This window comes from Delphinapterus leucas, chromosome 2, assembly GCF_059928025.1.
Source record: "Delphinapterus leucas isolate spDelLeu-1000000601 "Yukka" chromosome 2, BTC_Dleu_Yukka2, whole genome shotgun sequence".
In the NCBI taxonomy this organism is placed as follows: Eukaryota; Metazoa; Chordata; class Mammalia; order Artiodactyla; family Monodontidae; genus Delphinapterus; species Delphinapterus leucas.
This window is the reverse complement of record NC_143130.1, coordinates 152871373-152889663: the sequence shown is the minus strand read 5'-3', so window position 1 is coordinate 152889663 and position 18291 is coordinate 152871373. Positions and strand designations below refer to the sequence as shown.

At 43.0% G+C, this 18291-nt stretch overlaps 1 protein-coding gene and 1 long non-coding RNA gene across 3 annotated transcripts; one reads left to right on the top strand and one right to left on the bottom strand.

Annotated features, from left to right (window-relative positions):
- Positions 1-3775: 3775 nt before the first annotated feature.
- On the bottom strand, positions 3776-13304 carry ACOT6 (acyl-CoA thioesterase 6). Of its 2 annotated transcripts, none has more exons than XM_022576616.3 (3): positions 12728-13304; positions 10565-10767; positions 3776-8728 (listed from the first exon to the last, which is right to left on the bottom strand). In XM_022576616.3, the coding sequence occupies exons 1-3, from the start codon at positions 13182-13184 to the stop codon at positions 8123-8125; spliced, it is 1266 nt and encodes a 421-aa protein (XP_022432324.1). In that variant the 5' UTR covers positions 13185-13304; the 3' UTR covers positions 3776-8122. The 2 variants fall into 2 exon arrangements, with proteins under 2 accessions (XP_022432324.1, XP_089762342.1); XM_089906216.1 differs by lacking the exon at positions 12728-13304 and adding an exon at positions 11424-12676.
- LOC111176281 (uncharacterized) lies at positions 12125-16796 on the top strand. Its single transcript, XR_016391822.1, has 2 exons — positions 12125-14503; positions 15569-16796. It is a non-coding gene; the product is annotated as an uncharacterized LOC111176281 (long non-coding RNA).
- The last annotated feature ends 1495 nt before the right edge of the window (positions 16797-18291 follow it).

Genomic DNA, 18291 nt, shown 5'->3' with positions numbered 1-18291 from the left:
AATAAAAACCATATGATCATCTCAATAGATGCAGAAAAAGCTTTTGACAAAATTAAACACTCATTTATGATAAAAACTCTCCAGAAAGTGGGCAGAGGGAACCTACCTCAACATAATAAAGGCCATATATGACAAACCCACAGCAAATATCATACTCAATGGTGAAAAACTGAAAGCATTTCCTCTAAGATCAGGAACAAGACAAGGTTGTCCACTCTCACCACTATCATTCAACATAGTTTTGGAAGTCCTAGCCACGGCAATCAGAGAAGAAAGAGAAATAAAAGGAATACAAATTGGAAAAGAAGAAGCAAAACTATCACTGTTTGCAGATGACATACTATACATAGAGACTCCTAAAGATGCCACCAGAAAACTACTAGAGCTAATCAATGAATTTGGTAAAGTTGCAGGTTACAAAATTAATGCACAGAAATCTCTTGCATTCCTATACACTAATGATGAAAAATCTGAAAGAGAAATTAAGGAAACACTCCTATTTACCACTGCAACAAAAAGAATAAAAAACCTAGGAATAAACATACCTAGGGAGACCAAAGACCTGTATGCAGAAAACTATAAGACACTGATGAAAGAAATTAAAGATGACACGAATAGATGGAGAGATATACCATGTTCTTGGATTGGAAGAATCAATATTGTGAAAATGACTATACTACCCAAAGCAATCTACAGATTCAATGCAATCCCTATCAAATTACCAATGGCATTTTTTTTTTTTTGCGGTACGCGGGCCTCTCACTGTTGTGGCCTCTCCCGTTGCAGAGCACAGGCTCCGGACGCACAGGCTCAGCGGCCATGGCTCACGGGCCCAGCCACTCCGTGGCATGTGGGATCTTCCCGGACCGGGGCACAAACCTGTGTCCCCTGCATCAGCAGGTGGACTCTCAACCACTGCGCCACCAGGGAAGCCCCCAATGACATTTTTTACAGAACTAGAACCAAAAAATCTTAAAATTTGCATGGAGACATAAAAGACCCCGAATAGCCAAAGCGGTCTTGAGGGAAAAAAATGGAGCTGGAGGAATCAGAGTCCCTGACTTCAGACTATACTACAAAGCTACAGTAATCAAGACAATATGGTACTGGCACAAAAACAGAAATATAGATCAACGGAACAGGATAGAAAGCCCCGAGACAAACCCATGCACCTATGGTCAACTAATCTATGTCAAAGGAGGCAAGGATATACAATGGAGAAAAGACAGTCTCTTCAATAAGTGGTGCTGGGAAAACTGGACAGCTACATGTAAAAGAATGAAATTAGAACACTCTCTAACACCATACACAAAAATAAACTCAAAATGGATTAGAGACCTAAATGTAAGACCGGACACTATAAGTCTCTTATAGGAAAACATAGGAAGAACACTCTTTGACATATATCACAGCAAGATCTTTTTTGATCCACCTCCTAGAGTAAAGGAAAACAAATGGGACCTAATGAAACTTAAAAGCTTTTGCAAAGCAAAGGAAACTGCAAACAAGGTGAAAAGACAAACCTCAGGATGGGAGAAAATATTTCCAAACGAATCAATGGATAAAGGATTAATCTCCAAAATATACAAACAGCTCATGCAGCTCAATATTAAAAAAACAAACAACCCAATCCAAAAATGGGCAGAAGATCTAAATAGACATTTTTCCAAAGAAGACATACAGATGGCCAAGAAGCACATGAAAAGCTGCTCAACATCACTGATTATTAGAGAAATACAAATCAAAACTATAATGAGGTATCACCTCACACCTGTCAGAATGGGCATCATCAGAAAATCTACAAACAACAAATGTTGGAGAGGGTGTGGAGAAAAGGGAACCCTCTTGCACTGTTGGTGTGAATGTAAATTGATACAGCCACTATGGAGAACAGTATGGAGGTTCCTTAAAAAACTAAAAATAGAATTACCTTATGACCCGGCAATACCACTACTGGGCATATAGCCAGAGAAAACCATAATTCAAAAAGACACATGCACCCCATTGTTCATTGCAGCACTACTTACAATAGCCAGGACATGGAAGCAACCTAAATGCCCATCGACAGACGAATAGCTAAAGAAGATGTGGTACATATATACAATGGAATATTACTCAGCCATAAAAAGGAACGAAATTGGGTCATTTGTAGAGACGTGGATGAATCTATAGACTGTCATACAGAGTGAAGTAAGTCAGAAAGAGAAAAACAAATATCGTATATTAACGCATATATGTGGAACCTAGAAAAATGGTATAGATGAACCGGTTTGCAGGGCAGAAACTGAGACACAGATGTAGAGAACAAACATATGACACCAAAGGGGGAAAGAGGCATGGGGTGGGCGTGGGGGTGTGGTGTGATGAATTGGGAGATTGGGGCTGACATATATATAGTAACATGTATAAAATGGATAACTAATAAGAACTTGCTGTATAAAAAAATAAATTAAATAAAATTTTAAAAAATAGTATCTTATTGAATAACATAATTGGCACTTCAGAGAAATAACTCTCATGTGATGGAAAACCATGCAAAACTTCACCAGATTATTGAAATACAAGTGCCTATGAAAAGCTAATTTTCTTTAAAATACTGTGCCTTTTTAGGGGGAAATGCTTCCAGAATAAACGATATCATGTGTTTAAAAAAAAAAAGACACTCGCGTTATTCTCAGACGACAAATTAACTAGCAAAGCAAGCCCGTTTAAGTCCAGTCCCTAAATCCACTGCAAGGCTCTCTGCATTAAAGGCCTCACGCACCAGGTGGCAGCAGGAAGCCGCGCAGGCGGCCAGCTAGCTGCCGAGCTCGGCGCGGAGAGAACTGTGCTGCACCTGGGCGGAGGCGGGCGGCGGGCTCAGCTGCACCGCCAGCCGACACGGCGCGTGGTGGACGGTCACCTCCACTTTGAGGGGGTTTTCATCACTCCCCTCAGCATCCTGCAGAGGAGGCATCCTCCGAGCCGGCCGGCGTTAGGCTCCCCAGGAGCCCCATGGGCTCCACGCCCCTGAAGTCGCCGCCCAGAGCTCGGAGATCGGTCCCTGGCCGGGTCCAACACCTCCCGCCCCACTGCCGTCTGCCTCATTGTCGGCAGGCGAGAGGAAGAGGCGGCCTCGATCACTGAACCCCAAAGGGCCCCGCACCCTGGGGCCTAAGCCTTCCACTTTAATACCCAGGAGCTTATTGGTTAGTCCAGTCTTGCGCTTGACGGCCAGGGTCGCGGCCTTTTGGGAGGAAAGGGATGATGTGGACACAGACTTCCGGAGCTGGGCGGGAGTTCGGAGCGCGGCCTGAACCGCCAGTCACTGGGTGCGGGAATCTTTGCGGCTTTGAGCGCAGGCGCGCAGACGTGGCTTTGGCGCAAGGGGAACTGGACTCAGTAGGCGGGGCGGGGCCGGGAGCAGGGGCGGGGCCGGCTGGAGTGCAGCAGGAGGGGCTGGGCCCGGAGGGGCGTGGCCTGGAGGGGAAGAAGCAGGCCGGGTCTCAAGAGGACCTGGACTGGTTCCTGGGGCGTCACTCAGTGAAGAGCTGCAAAAAGGGGCGACTTAGGAGGGCCCGGGGTCGGTTGTGCTTTTGGAGATCCCGAAGTGGGACCGTCCGGAAGAGGCAGGAGCTTATACCTAGCCTACCCTTCGACGTGTCGAGAATGAGAAATTAATGATTTCTGACAAAATGCCTCCGGTCGCCTTCTCTAAAATCCCTCTCTGGCCATTAGGGGACACTGTTCCCTAAACTTAGTTGGAGGCTACATGTCCTAGGCTCCCGCCAAATTCCTTTTCTTGCTTGAGGTTATTTTTGCCTGGATTAATAAAGACTGTTAAAAAAGAAAAAAAGACTGTCGAGATTAAAGTTTAAACGTTTCAGATGAGGCAGAGTACAGATGTATATACACTGTGGAAATAATCTATATTGTCCTGTGGCCTGGCATAATTATTAAAAATGTATATTTTTACATGCAGGGAAAAAAACTTACATTATATATGACATTTATGGTTTGTTTGTTTTTTAAAAGAAAAAGGCGTAGAACTCACAAAATAAAACTGTCCATGTATACAAAATGGTTCTGGAAGGCTACACTTCAAGTTGGTAACAGTAAATACCTCTGGGAGAAGACTGCGATTGAGTAATGAGTTAAGAGGTTTTTAAATTTTATCTGTATTACTTGAATCTTTTACAATGAATAATGTACTTATATATGTAATTTAAAATTTGTTTTCCAGTATAGAATTCTATCTTAAAATGTACATGTAAAATGAGGTTAATTAACCCAGGTAAAACCATTCTATTAAACTGCTATGTCAAGTAAGATGTGTGGATATGTAATCCTGAATTCCCTTTGGAACAATCTCATTTTCAGATATATATCTTATCCCTCTTACCCCATAAATAAGATTGTAATTATCATGTATTCTGATTTATGGATGGAAAATATTTGCCACTGAAAGCACATGGTTACTGGATCAACAACCCTGTCTTTTTGAAAAGTACTTGTTTAAAGTCTCTCTGTCTTTGGAGAATACATGGCTGACTCCCAGTTTTAGAAAACAACTCAAGTAATTTTTTTAAAAAAATAAATTTATTTACTTAGGGCTGCGTTGGGTCTTCGTTGCTTCACGAGCACTTTCTCTAGTTGCGGCGAGCCGGGGCTACTCTTCGTTGTGCTGTGTGGGCTTCTCATTGCAGTGGCTTCTCTTGTTGTGGCTCTAGGCACGTGGGCTTCAGTAGTTGCAGCATGTGGGCTCAGTAGTTGTGGCTCACGGGCTTAGTTGCTCCGTGGCATGTGGGATCTTCCCAGACCAGGGCTTGAACCTGTGTCTCCTGCACTGGCAGGGGGATTCTTAACCACTGCGCCACCAGGGAAGTCCCTAACGCAAATAATTTTGACTTCTGCCACCCACATCCATCATTATAGTGGCCATAAATATTGGATGTTGTGCATCTCTGCATGTACCACCTGAAAAAACAGAATGCTTCCCACAAGCTTTTATCTTTCCAGTGTGCAAAGACCATTTAAAATGAATGTACACAATAGCTTAACCATGATACTCTGAAAGAATTAAGAAGTGTTTGTGGTTTTCAGTTTGCTGAAAATTGTAACAAGGTTATACAAATATTTCTTAAAGGATCAGTGGTTGACAAAAACATGTATCAATATTTGCTTTCAAAATGGTTCATTGGCCTTTCTCATCCTGATGGAAGTACATTCAAGGGCATTAGGCGTACAAACAAAAGCAGCACAATGGGCTGAATTTGGTTATATTTTCTGATTTTTTGTTTTTGAATATATGATCCAACTTTTTTTTTTATTTTTTGGCTGTGTTGGGTCTTTGTTTCTGTGCGTGGGCTTTCTTTAGTTGCGGCGAGCGGAGGCCACTCTTCATCGCGGTGCGCGGGCATCTCACTGTCGCGGCCTCTGTTGTGGAGCACAAGCTTCACACACACAGGCTCAGTAGTTGTGGCGCACGGGCCTAGTTGCTCCGCGGCACGTGGGATCTTCCCAGACCAGGGCTCGAACCCGTGTCCCCTGCATTGGCAGGCAGATTCTCAACCACTGCGCCACCAGGGAAGCCCTTGATTTGTTGCTGTTGTTGTTTTTAAGTGTCTCCAACTAATTTTCTTTTAGGCTTCAACTTCTTTGAGCCACTAAGCATCAAGGAAAAATTACTGACTGTCATTGAAAAACAAAAATCAGTATGTTAAAAAATGGTTCCTTATTTCTTATTTTAAGTCTAAACTCTCCATCTCCCTCTCATGGGTGGGTCAAATAGTGGGCAGTGGGGGGCGCGCTGGTCACACCCCTGTGTCTGTGATGCCTGTGGCAAAAAGACTGCTGGAATAGGTCTCTGCGTGTGAGGAGAGCTCAATAAAATGGTGGTTTCCAAAATAAATACATAAATCTGAACTCTCCAATTTGGCTTATGGAGCCTCCATTATGGGACCCTAACTTATCCTTGACTTTCCAGCTAAGTAATCCTCACCAGTCAGCTCTGCACTATTTGAGCTTATCTCCTCATGTTGGAAGGCTGTAGAGCCAAATGGTTAATGAAGGCCATGGACTCTGGAGTTGGACTGGCCCAGTTCTCTCATCAACCAGATATATTTCTTAACCCTCCTGGGTCTCAATTTCCTCATCTGAAATAATAAGAGCTAATATTTGAGAGTTTAAATATGTTACGTGCTTTACTTGGATGACCTAATTTAATCACAACAGCCCAATGAAGTAGTTTCTATTATTATCACTATAATTATCCCCACTTTATAGATGAGGAAATCGAGGCTTAGAGAGGTTAATAACTTACCCAAGGTCACACAGTAAGCGATGGAGCCTGGGATTTATATCTACTGTAGAGGCAACCTTGAGGGTACTACCCTTTACATCATTTAATGTTTCTTAGTAAGACAGCCTTTGGGAGAAACTGATTTCTAAGCTTTGATTTTATTTTATGAAGGCTGTAAATTTTGTGTAACTGATTAGGTTTCCTTCTCTGCATAAACCACTAGAAAACAAATGACTGAACAAGTGGCCCAATCAAGGCAAGTATATAGGCCTCATAATAAGCACTATTGTATTGGCCTCATTTCTGGCTCCATTTTATGGATACCTTTTCTGTTTCTCCCTTTTAATTCACATTTACCATATTTTAGGTAGCTCTGTAACAACCTGAAATTCTTTTTCAAATCTTAGAGACAGGGGGCCATATATAATCAACTCTGAGGGGAAAGTGACCAAATATCTTAGTCAGTATAGGGCATTCCAAGGCTACTTTATTAGTAAGGAAGAAATTAGGATGTAGGGCCATCCCTACACCTAGTGCTTTAGTACACAGATACGTTTAGTCATCACCCTCATGTTTAAGCTTCTGGTGTTACCTTTCCGCCCCTCACTTCTCTCACCCTCCCAGCCATTTTCCTTATAACTTCTTCCTATGATACCCCATCCCAAAGGCATCTCTAGAGTAGCAGGACCACCTCAGAGTGAGTTAAAGCACAGGCTCTAAGGATTCAAATCACAGAAAATTATACTCATAGTGAATAAACACACTCAACACGTATTTTTAACAATTGGTCAAAATTAAGTAAGGAACCCTTCTCACTAGATTAAGATCTAATGGGCATTTGCTTGAATAGACTCAAATTGGTGAAAGACAGTATGTGCCCAGCAAGCCAAGTGATGTGTCTCAGAAAAATATTCTTGCACTCAGGGAAGACCCTCTGCTCTGGTCTCATGACTCTAGATAGTGCCCAGTATAAGGCAATGGATTGAGATAGACTGATCCCAGTCCTTCCCAGTAGGAAGGTAATAGGAACCGATGGTATCAGGAGGAAGTCTAATTTGTCAGGTATAACCTGACATCCAAAGATTAAGTCCTGAAAATCTACTGGCATCAAGGCATTCCTCTAGGTAGCCAAGTACCGAGATTGAGAATTCAGACGGTAAATACAGAGGAAGTATATCAACAGTATATATCAATAAACTGTTTTGCTTACAGCAGTTTTTTTTGTAAAGGATTCAATTTTACTTTGTAAAGTATCCTTTGAATTTTAAATTCAAAATTTGTAAAGGATACTTTATCAGTAAGGAAGAAATCGAAGTCTAGGGCCTCATTCATAAAATAAAAGCAAAGCTTAGGATACTAAGTATGTCAATGCCCCCAATCTTCAAAGTGGGGTACAGAAACAAGAATGAAGCAGAGTCCATTCCTTAAGGGGCTCAAGTGCGCAGGTTCCCAAGGCTCAGACATGGTCAGTTAGGACCCAGAGAGTATATGGGACTCTTAGCAGTACAAAAGCTCAGTCCTCGGAACCAGAACACAGGCCAAATCTAGGCCAGCAGTTGAGACTTGGGCAGGCACTTCTTACATTTTTCCTGCTTAAGGTTAAGATTGGTCCTACAGATAAGATCAGAGTTAAGCCTACACACTGGGAAAAGCTCAGGGGAGAAAGGGATGGACCCAGCGGTGAAGAGAGTAGTGTTGCTAAGGGTCAGAATCCAGTAGGACCTGACAGTGAAGCTGAGATGGCTGCTTTGTTACAAAAAGGTTCCTAGGTTCTCTGGAAAACCTAATACATGTTGTATGACTAGGATTTTTATTAACAGTATATGGTCTATGATTACAATGTTACAACTTGCTGGGCTTGACAGATTTTTTACCATTGAGGTGTTTATGGAAGAAAGTTTGGATTTGCTGCCAGGCATCTACCTGTGCCCTTGAGTGAGCCTTTGGCTCACCTCCATAGAATATTGGTTGGTCCAAAACTGCATGCACAGAGGCTCTACAAAGAGGAAAATAAGGCGGATCAATACAATGGCCAGTTCCTGGGTAGTAGATTATCTGGGGTCTGTCTTTCCCATGGGCTTGTAGCCGTTCAGAGGCTATCTGAGCATAGAATTCACTCTTCCAGTTATGATCATCCATGCCAACGATAAACAGGAAGGGTCCCTGGGCCTTTTCCAATGGAATAAGACTTTGGTGGTTGGGTTTCTCCAGTGGGTCGTTCCAAATATCCACCAAATTCAAAAGGCCTGACTCAGTGATTTTATATTTTCCTGGGTCACTGCTGAGATTAGGAATAATCATATCCTTGTAATGCAGAGGAGCTATTGTGTTGGCCACACAGGCATTAATAACTGCAGTAGCTGTGATGCCCTTCAAGAAAGAGGCCATTGAGAGACACAGGTCACCTCCTTTGGAGAAGCCAAGAAGCCCAACACTAGGGCCTTTCACCTGATAAAAAGAGAGAAAGAAAGAAAGAGAGAGAGAACAAGTCTAGAATTCATAAATGGAGAACTTAAACTGTGATTTTACATTGTCTAGGCAGCTTTCTCAAATGTCATTTGCTTTTCTTTCTTATGCAACAATCCACAAAGTTCAAACGTATCTTCTAATAAGCAAATCAATTTTTTTTTTTTTTGGCTGCACTGGCACGGCATGCAGGATCTTAGTTCCCTGACCAGGGATTGAACCTGTGTCCCCTCCATTGGGAGCACGGAATCTTAACCACTGGACTGACATGGAAGTCCCAAACAAATCAATTAACTTCCTGGTACGCAGGCCCTCCACTAACATTTACGGTGACTAGGTCAAGAGTACACACAGAGGCCCATATACCCTATACCTAAATATTTAAAAGTTATAAATATTTGAAAATTAAATAAAATATATTCTTTTCTGCTACCTTGATAAATATACCTCCATAACAACTTATAAGGTCAGGTTCAAATTTTATATCTTGGAACTTCCTGGAGTTCTGTACTAGAACATGGCATGGGGGGAGTGCCAGCCCCTGGCCCTAGTCCCTGGTCCTTGGCCAACTCTCTTTCTCTTCCCATCCCTGCCTGGCTCCATCATGTACCATAAGGGCCCTCTCACACATGCGTTTGGACACCCCAGCCTATATGTTTAAGGCCTAGGTGTATTCACATTAATGGACCCAGAGAAGAGGCATAGGGCTTGGAAGCAGGATCAAAGCTGGTTAGAAGATAATTGTGGGGTTCCAGATCCAAAGGGCATGGTGTGAGGGGCACATGGGTTCCAGGTAGACACACTCCCTTGGCCCCTCAAACTCTGCACCCTGTGGTCAGGGATGCAGCCAAAGGAAGGCCAGAGAGTGGTCATCTAAAACAAAAGGTCCAGAGCAGAAGCCCCTCTTGCCTAGGTCTAAGGGCAGAACTGATAGTATATATTGGTCTCTTCTTGCTCCTGGGGGCTTATATCCCATAAATAAGCCAGTCATCACAGTTCATGATCATCTAGGTTTTAGCAGCTCTATTGAGACCAGTCCCTGAATTCTAACAGAGTTAGGCCTTGCAGTACATCTTACTCCTTAACATTAGAACGTTTGGGTTTCTTTAAGTCTAGATAGTAGCAAAGACTATGTATTCCATTGATAATCATACCAAAATGTTTTAATTAATTTTTCCAGTCTCATATAAGAACTTTCTCTACAAAACCACAATACCATTAACACACTTAACAAAATTAATGGTTCTTTAATATCATCGAATACACAACCCCTATTCAAATGTCACCAATTGTCTCAAAAATCTCTTTACAGTCAAACTTTCCTCTCTATACATTTACATTAATTTTGTTTTTCTTTTTTGGGCCATGCTGCACAGCATGCGGGATCTTAGTTCCCCAACCAGGGATCAAACCCCCATCCCTTGCAGCGGAAGCGCGGAGTCTTAACCACTGGACTACCAGGGAAGTCCCTACCTTACTCTTACAAATGAAAAAAACTGAATTCCAGAGAGGTAAACTGCCTTATTCAGGATTATAATGCCACTTGGTGGTAGACACAGAACCAGAGCTTAAGGTTAGTAACTTTTTAGTCTAGCTCTTTGAATTCTGGTCAAGAACTACAGGGAACTAAACAGTTGAGTCTTAAGGGATTGGAGAGAGATGGGCAGAAATGAAAATAATAATCCTAACAACTTTTGAAGGAGCCTTTGTGTCTCATGGCATATTTCCAGCCCTGGGTGTCCTGGTAGAGCTTTTGGATCCAGCCCTGTGCCTGCTCTACCCCCTCTCCTCTGCATTCAGGTGAGCACCAGAACCCACCTTTGGATGTTGCAGCATGAAGTCCACAGCTTCTTCAAAGTACTCCAGGCACACGTTATTCAAATATTTAGGGAGGTCTTCAAATCTGAAATAAGCCAGAGCGAGCACAGCAAAACCATGTCCAGCCAGGAGGCTGGCCCTGTATTCACAAAGGCCACCACCACTTCCAAAAAGATCGAGGATTCCAGGGAATGGTCCTGTGCCTGGAGAGCACCACAAATCATAAGGAGTTTTAGACACTCAAAAGACATTCTTGGGTTTCAGATTTTGGCAGTCAGCAAAGAGAAGTTTTTAAAGCAAGGAAGGCTGTGGGTGGGAGTTTGGTGGAAAAGGACTCTTTTTACTTTGTCTTTTTTTTTTTTTTTAACAAACTTTGGGGAGAAGGGAGGGGGAACAAAATGCCTTATTTTCTCCATAATTTTTCCTATATTTGCAAAAAACAACAACGATAATATAAACCAAATTAGAAATAACATAAGATGAAATGTACATTTTCCACCAAATTTTCCTCAAACCCCCCCCCCCAAAACTGAGAATGCTTTGACAGCTGTAAAGCGCTCTACATATACAGGGGATTATTAGAATATACTCCCCACCTCCTTTACACCCTCTGCTCCAGCCTTAAAGAACGCCATTCCTAAATGTGCTATGCTCTCTTTGGCCCTGAAAATGATGTACACTATTCTCCTCCCTCTCCACCATTTCTGAACTGGTTGGCTCATCAATCTTCAAATCTAAGTTTAGATCTCCCTTCCTGGAAGACTTCCCAGATGCCCTCCAAGGCTGAGTTGAATTACATAGCCTTTTATATGTTCCCACCAGCACCCTGGGCCTGTACCTCCCTTATCATAGCACTTACCACACTCACAGATCCAAGTATAGCTGCCGGTATCCTCTATTAGGCAGTAGGTACAGTGAGGCCCATGTCTGAATTTGCTAGTTACTGTATGTAGCATAGTCCTTGATTTAACACATATTTGTTAAATAATTGAACTTTTCTGCATTATTTACAAAAAGACTTTGAGTCAGAAAACAATAAATTTTAAATGGGCCACAGAGTAGATCCTAAATTGGTTAACAACTGACTTGATTGAAATATCACAACTGGGCAGTGAAAGATTTTTTTTTTTTGAAATATTTTTTTAAAAATTAAAGTTTTTAGGAGATTCTTATTGAATCAGTCAGTATGATTTATTGAGCTCTTATTATATCCCTGTGTAAGCCTCTAGGCATACAGATATGGAGATGTATAAGTCCCAATTCCAGACCCAGGAGTTCACAGTTGAGTGGGCAGTGCTAGTTAAGGCTGTGAATTGCTGAAGAGCTGTAAGAATAAAGCAGGGCCTCCTGTTTTGGAGAATAATCACAGAATTCAGTTTAGGAATTCTGTGAGCAGTGGCAACTCCAGCATTTCTGTATAGCAGGGGTTTCAGTCAGGAATTTGGTTGGAAGCGGCGGGTCAGTTGTCTTGTTTACAGGCCACTTTTACCTACCAAGCACCTTGTTTTTACTTAGACTAGGGTTTCTCAACCTTCGCACTATAGACATTTTGAGTAAGATATTTCTTTGTTGTGGGGCTGTCCCGTGGATTGTGGATGTTTAGCACCTACCCACTAGATGCCAACAGCACCCTCTCCAATTGTGACAATCAAAAATGTCTCCAGATATTACCAAATGCCCCTGGAGTGGGAGAGAATCATCCCAGGTTGAGAAACACTGACAGACTGTTTATTATGGGGGAGGGGACCTTCAGGGAGTTTTTTGTTTGTTTTTTAGTATTATGGGGCACTGCCTCTATCTCTGGGTTTTAGTTTCCTTTGAAGTTTGATGTGAAAGAAGACCAAAATCACTCCTGCACACAGAAGTCACTGCCTAATATTAGTATCTGAGACACAGCTGCATGGCTGGCACATAGCAGCATACACTTTTTGAGTACTCTGAATGAACTTTTAGCATATAGCTAAGGGAATGGCAGTACCTCCAGCAAGTGTCCTGAAATTTAGAGGAGAAACTTCCACCCAGAATTCATGATAGACTTTGGAGCTTGGGGACGAATTTAGGGAAGTTCCACAACCACGGGGTTCCCTAGCCAGGCAAGGGCCCGCCCAGGGTCTCAGGACTCTACCTGGCTTTCCACAACAGCCTGGGAAGTGGGCTGCTCACCTGGCGGCAGGAAGAGCGTGGCGCGCACCCGGCCCACGCGCACGGGCTCGCGCCGCACCCCCGGCGCCAGGAAGTCGCGCTCGTGCACCGCCTGGCCCAGGAGCCCTCCGGCTTCCGGGTCGTGGCCGTCGAGCACCTCCAGCTCCACGGCGAAGGGCGTTTGCACGTCCCGCTTCACCAGCCGCAGCAAGGGCTTCTCGGGCTCTAAAGCCCAGAGGAGCCCCATGGGCTCGAGCCCCGTGAAGCTGCCGCCCAGCGCGGGCGCGCGCTCCAGGTCCAGCTGGCCGTGGGCGTCGGCGCAGTAGCGCGCGTGGGCTCGGAAGAGCTCGTCCTTCTCGTCGCGCAGGGACGCGCGCAGCGTGACCGGCTGCCCCGGGGCCAGGCCGCGCACGGCGATGTGCACGGGCTCGTCCCAGCGGCAGCGGCCTGCAGGCTCCAGCGTTACCGTCGCCGCCATCTGGATCCCAGCAGAGAAGGGGCGGCCCGGCGGAGTCAAGGGCAGGGCCTGGTGTCTCTCCACCTCCCTGGGAGGCAGTCGCAATTGGAACGTTTGCGCTACTCCCGTTGGGCGACCGAAGGGACACTTGCTAAACCGCTTTGTGAGGTCACCTGGAGTTTGTGCAGTCCACTACTGCCTGCCTGGAAGAGTATCTGCTAAAATAAGAGTTTTATGGTAATTATTAATCCTGCGGTCCAATATGGCGAGTGTCGAAATAGAAGTACGAAGATTGCTGACAGCTAAAGGATTGGGAAAGATACCGGGCAGTTCCAAGTTTGAGTATTGTTGACTTTAAAAAATGCACAGCGTGAAGAGTTGTGAGTTAAGTTTTATTTGGGGTTTATTTGGGGCAAAATGAGGACTGCAGCCCTGGAGACAGCATTTCAGATAACTCTGAGAAACTGCTCCAAGGAGGCGGGGGGGGGGGGGCAGGAGCCAGGATATATGAGTTTTGCAACCAAGGGAAGGTAGTCGGGAAGTCAAAAGATTATTGTTAATTAAAGAAAACCAGATATCTCAAGGTAACGAATTTAGTGCTTTTCTATGTATGGGAAGATGCAAGAGCCTGGGCTCACTGAAATCATTCCTTTGATATGCACCTCAGCTATCTGGGGCCAGTACCCTGTATTTTCACATCCTGAGTTTCCTCAGGGCTCATTGCAGGAAGTGGCTGCAGTCTGATGGCTGCTAGATGGCAGGTATTCTTTTCAGCCCTGAGTTTCCTCAGGGCTCACCGGCTTACGTTGGAGGGTTGCAATCGTTGATGACTGTGACATCCTTTGTTTATTGATATGGCAGGAAATATTCCATTTATAAATATTCCAGGGCTTCCCTGGTGGCGCAGTGGTTGAGAGTCTGCCTGCCGATGCAGGGGACACGCGTTCGTGCCCGGGTCCGGGAAGATCCCACGTGCCGCGGAGCGGCTGGGCCCGTGAGCCATGGCCGCTGAGCCTGCGCGTCCGGAGCCTGTGCTCCGCAACGGGAGAGGCCACAACAGTGAGAGGCCCGCGTACCGCAAAAAAAAAAAAAAAAATTCCATTCGATTTATAAATATTTGATTTATCAGTATTAAAAAGCATCCCAGGTGATTGTAATTCAAGGGATCACTGGAAACATAGTCCTAATCCTACCCTTAACCCTCAATCCTTTACTGAGCCTTTTTCCTAGAGCTAAGGATACCTACAATGGCTTCCAGAGCAGGGAGATGTTTCTGGAGAGAGAACTTCCTGGGCTCCAGTCTGATCCTGCTCCTTAATAGCGTGGTGATTCTTAGCAAGGTACGTAATTAAGCTTCTGAATCCAGTTTCCTTATCTGTAAAGGATTTTTTTTTCTTTTTTTTTTTTGCGGTAATTTTAATAATGAGTAATTTTACTACCTGAATTAGGTTCAGGACACCTATTTAAATCCCACCTTCACAGATTATGACAAATGTTAGAGAATTGAAATATCTTGGAGGCAAGACTGTAAGTGAGAGCAAACTGCTGTTGATATTTAAAACGTATTGGGATTGAAAACAATGCTTGTAAAATCAATAAAAGGATTTCAGTCAGCGGTGATTTAGAAAGCTCTTCCTACAGAGAAACAATGTCAGCCATAGTTAACACAAAATTCATTGTTTTCTATAATTCTCAGTCAACACCCAGATCCATCTGCTTTTCTGATAACCCCAAGTGAGAGTTAAAGGGGAAAGAGGCAGGAGGTGGGAACAGACTCCCAGTTATTCCAGTATCATAGGTGTGGTTTCACTGATGATCCTGGGCCTGGTACTGTTTCCTATTACCATTTGGTAGGACAAGAGAGCTCCACGTTTCTGTTTTTAGCAGCCAGTATTTATCCATTTGAGTATGTTCTTTCTCCAAGATTGCAATAACTTAATTTCAATAATCATCTCATGGTTAATAGTATTGTATCAATGTTAACTTCCTGATTTTGTACTATGGTTATGTAAGAAGTTAACATTAAGGGAAATCAAGATGAAGAGTATAGCTGGGCTATTTTTGCAACATTTTTGTAACTCTAAAATTATTGCCAAATAAAAAGTTAAAATACCAGGGAGTGATAAAACCACCCTAGAGGATTCCTTTGGTCCTCTGTGTCCAACTTGTAGGGGTAGTAAAACCTGCCCACCTCAGTCAAATCCTTGCTCTTCCATATCCTTGAACACTTAGTCTTTCCCATTTGATTGAAGTTTCCAGGAATCTGCATTATGTCTGATCCTGTATCCAAAATCCCATGCCTTCGGTTTTTAAGTAAAAATAAAAGATACATTTTTTATTTTCACCAAAAACTTTTTGAACAACATATTCACCCTTTTGTTCCACTACCTTCTGCCATTTTTCAGGCAACTTCATGATTCCATCTTCCCAAAACTTTTTATCTTTTTGAGCAAAGAACTGTTGCAGGTGCCTTTTACAGTTTTCCAGGGAATTGAAATTTTTTCCATTAAAAGAATTTTGTGAAGACTGAAATAAATGGAATTCCGAAGGTGCAATGTCTGGTGAATACAGCGGATGAATCAGAACTTCCCAGCCAGGGCTTCCCTGGTGGCGCAGTGGTTGGGAGTCCGCCTCCCGATGCAGCGGATGCGGGTTCGTGCCCCGGTCCGGGAGGATCCCACGTGCCGCGGAGCGGCTGGGCCCGTGAGCCGTGGCCCCTGAGCCTGCGCGTCCGGAGCCTGTGCTCCGCAACGGGAGAGGCCACAACAGTGAGAGGCTCGCGTACCGCAAAAAACAAACAAACAGAACTTCCCAGCCAGGTGGTAACAGTTTTTGCCTGGTCATCAAATAAACATGTGGTCTTGCGTTATCCTGATGGAGGATTATGCGTATTCTGTTGACTAATTCCGGACACTTTTCATCAAGTGTTGCTTTCATTTGGTCTAATTGAGAGCAGTACTTGTTGGAATTAATCGTTTGGTTTTCCAGAAGGAGCTCATAATAGAGGACTCTCTTCCAATCCCACCGTATACACAACATCACCTTCTTTGGATGAAGACTGGCCTTTGGTGTGGTTGGTGGTGGTTCATTTCACTTGCCCCACCATCTCTTCCATTCCACATTCTCATACAGTATCCACTTTTCATCACCCGTCACAATTTGTTTTAAAAACGGAATGTTTTTGTTACGTTTAAGTAGAGAATTGCATGTGGAAATACGGTCAAGAAGGGTTTTTTTGCTTAATTTATGTGGACCCCAAACATCAAAGCGATTCACATAACCAAGCTGGAGCAAATGATTTTCAACGCTTGATTTGGGTATTTTGAGTATGTTGGCTATCTCCCGTGTAATGTAACGTTGATTGTTCTCATTTAATGTCTCCACGTGATTGCTGTCAACTTCAATTGGTCTACCCGACCGTGGAGCATCATCCAGCAATAAATCTCCAGCACAAAACTTGACAAACCATTTTTGACATGTTCAGTCAGCCACAGCACCTTCTCCATACACTGCACAAATCTTTTTTGTGTGTTTCAGTTGCGTTTTTACCTTTCTTGAAATAATAAAGCATAATATGCTAAAAATGTTGTTTTTCTTCCATCTTCAATATTAAAATAGCTACACAAAAATTCACCAGTTTTGATAAGTTTTTTTTAATGCACGCTGATATGTCAGCTGTCATAATACAATCTAACAGAATTGTTTCGAATGAAGTTAAAGACGACTAAGCACTACTAGAGTCATGGGAAAAAACGAACAAACTTTTTGGCTAACCCAATGTATAACGTGCTCCTGTTTTGGGTACATAAATGTTTACAGATGTATGTCCTCTTTCTGGATTGACACTTTTATTATCATATACTGTTCTTTGTTTTGTTACAGTCTTTGTTTTAAAGTCTCTTTTGTGTGATATAATTATTGCCACCCCAGCTTTCTTTTCCTTTCCATGGCATCTTTTTACATCCCTTCACTATCAGTCTGTAAGTGTCTTTGTGTTTGAAGTGAGTCACTTGTAGGCAGCATATAGAAGGGTCTTGTTTTTTATTCAGCCACCTTATATCTTTTGATTGGCAAATATACATTACATTTAAAGTAATTATTGGTAGTTATACACTTATTGCCATTTTGTTAACTGTCTTCTCGTTCTTTTTGTAGTTCCTCTCTGTTCCCTTTTTCTCTCTTCCCTTGTGGTTTGACTGTTTTCTTAGTGTTATGTTTAGATTCCTTTCTCATTTTCCTTTATGTATTTACTGTAAGTTTTCTCTTTGTGGTTACCATGAAGTTCACATATAACACCTTATGTATTTAACAGTCTTTATTTAAGTTGATAGTAACTTAATTTTGAACACATTCCAAAGCTTTATATTTTTACTCCCCCCTATGCTTTATATTTTTGATGACACATTTTACATCTTTTTTTTTTTTTTTTCTTTGCGGTCCTCGGGCCCCTCACTGTTATGGCCTCTCCCGTTGCGGAGCACCGGCTCCGGACGCGCAGGCTCACCGGCCATGGCTCACGGACCCAGCCGCTCCACGGCATGTGGGATCTTCCCGGACCGGGGCACGAACGCGTGTCCCCTGCATCGGCAGGCGGACTCTCAACCACTGCGCCACCAGGGAAGCCCCATTTTACATCTTTTAATGTATCCCTTAACTATGGTATTTTCATTAATTTTAATATTTTTGTCTTTTGCCCTTTATAAGTGATTGATCTACTACCTTTATTATTATTTACATATTCCAGTGAGATTTTTACTTATATATGTTTTCTTTTTATTCGTTAGTGCCTCTTCTTTTTAGCTTAGGGGAGTTCCTTTAACATTTGCTGCATTTGCTGAAAGGCCAGTTTAGTGGTGATGAACTCCTTTACTTTTGCTTACCTGGAATACTGTTAATGTGTCCTTCAATTCTGAATGATAACCTTGCTGGGTAGAGAATTTTCAGTTGGCAGTTTTTTCCTTTCAGCCCTTTGAGTATATCATGCTACTCTCTTCTGGCCTATAAAGTTTCTGCTGAAAAGTCTATTCATAGACCTATGGTGTTTCCTTTGTACATAATAGGTTGCTTTTCTCTTGCTGCTTTTAAGATTCTCTCTTTCTCTAACTGTTACCATTTTAATTATAATGTA

Coding starts and splice junctions, on each gene's coding strand:
- ACOT6 (XM_022576616.3), bottom strand. CDS start 13,184: ATGGCGGCGACGGTAACGCTGGAGCCTGCAGGCCGCTGCCGCTGGGAC. Junction 10,768..12,727: donor CACGCTCTTCCTGCCGCCAG/GTGAGCAGCCCA, acceptor GGTGCTCTCCAG/GCACAGGACCATTCCCTGGA. Junction 8,729..10,564: donor TCATGCTGCAACATCCAAAG/GTGGGTTCTGGT, acceptor TCTTTTTATCAG/GTGAAAGGCCCTAGTGTTGG.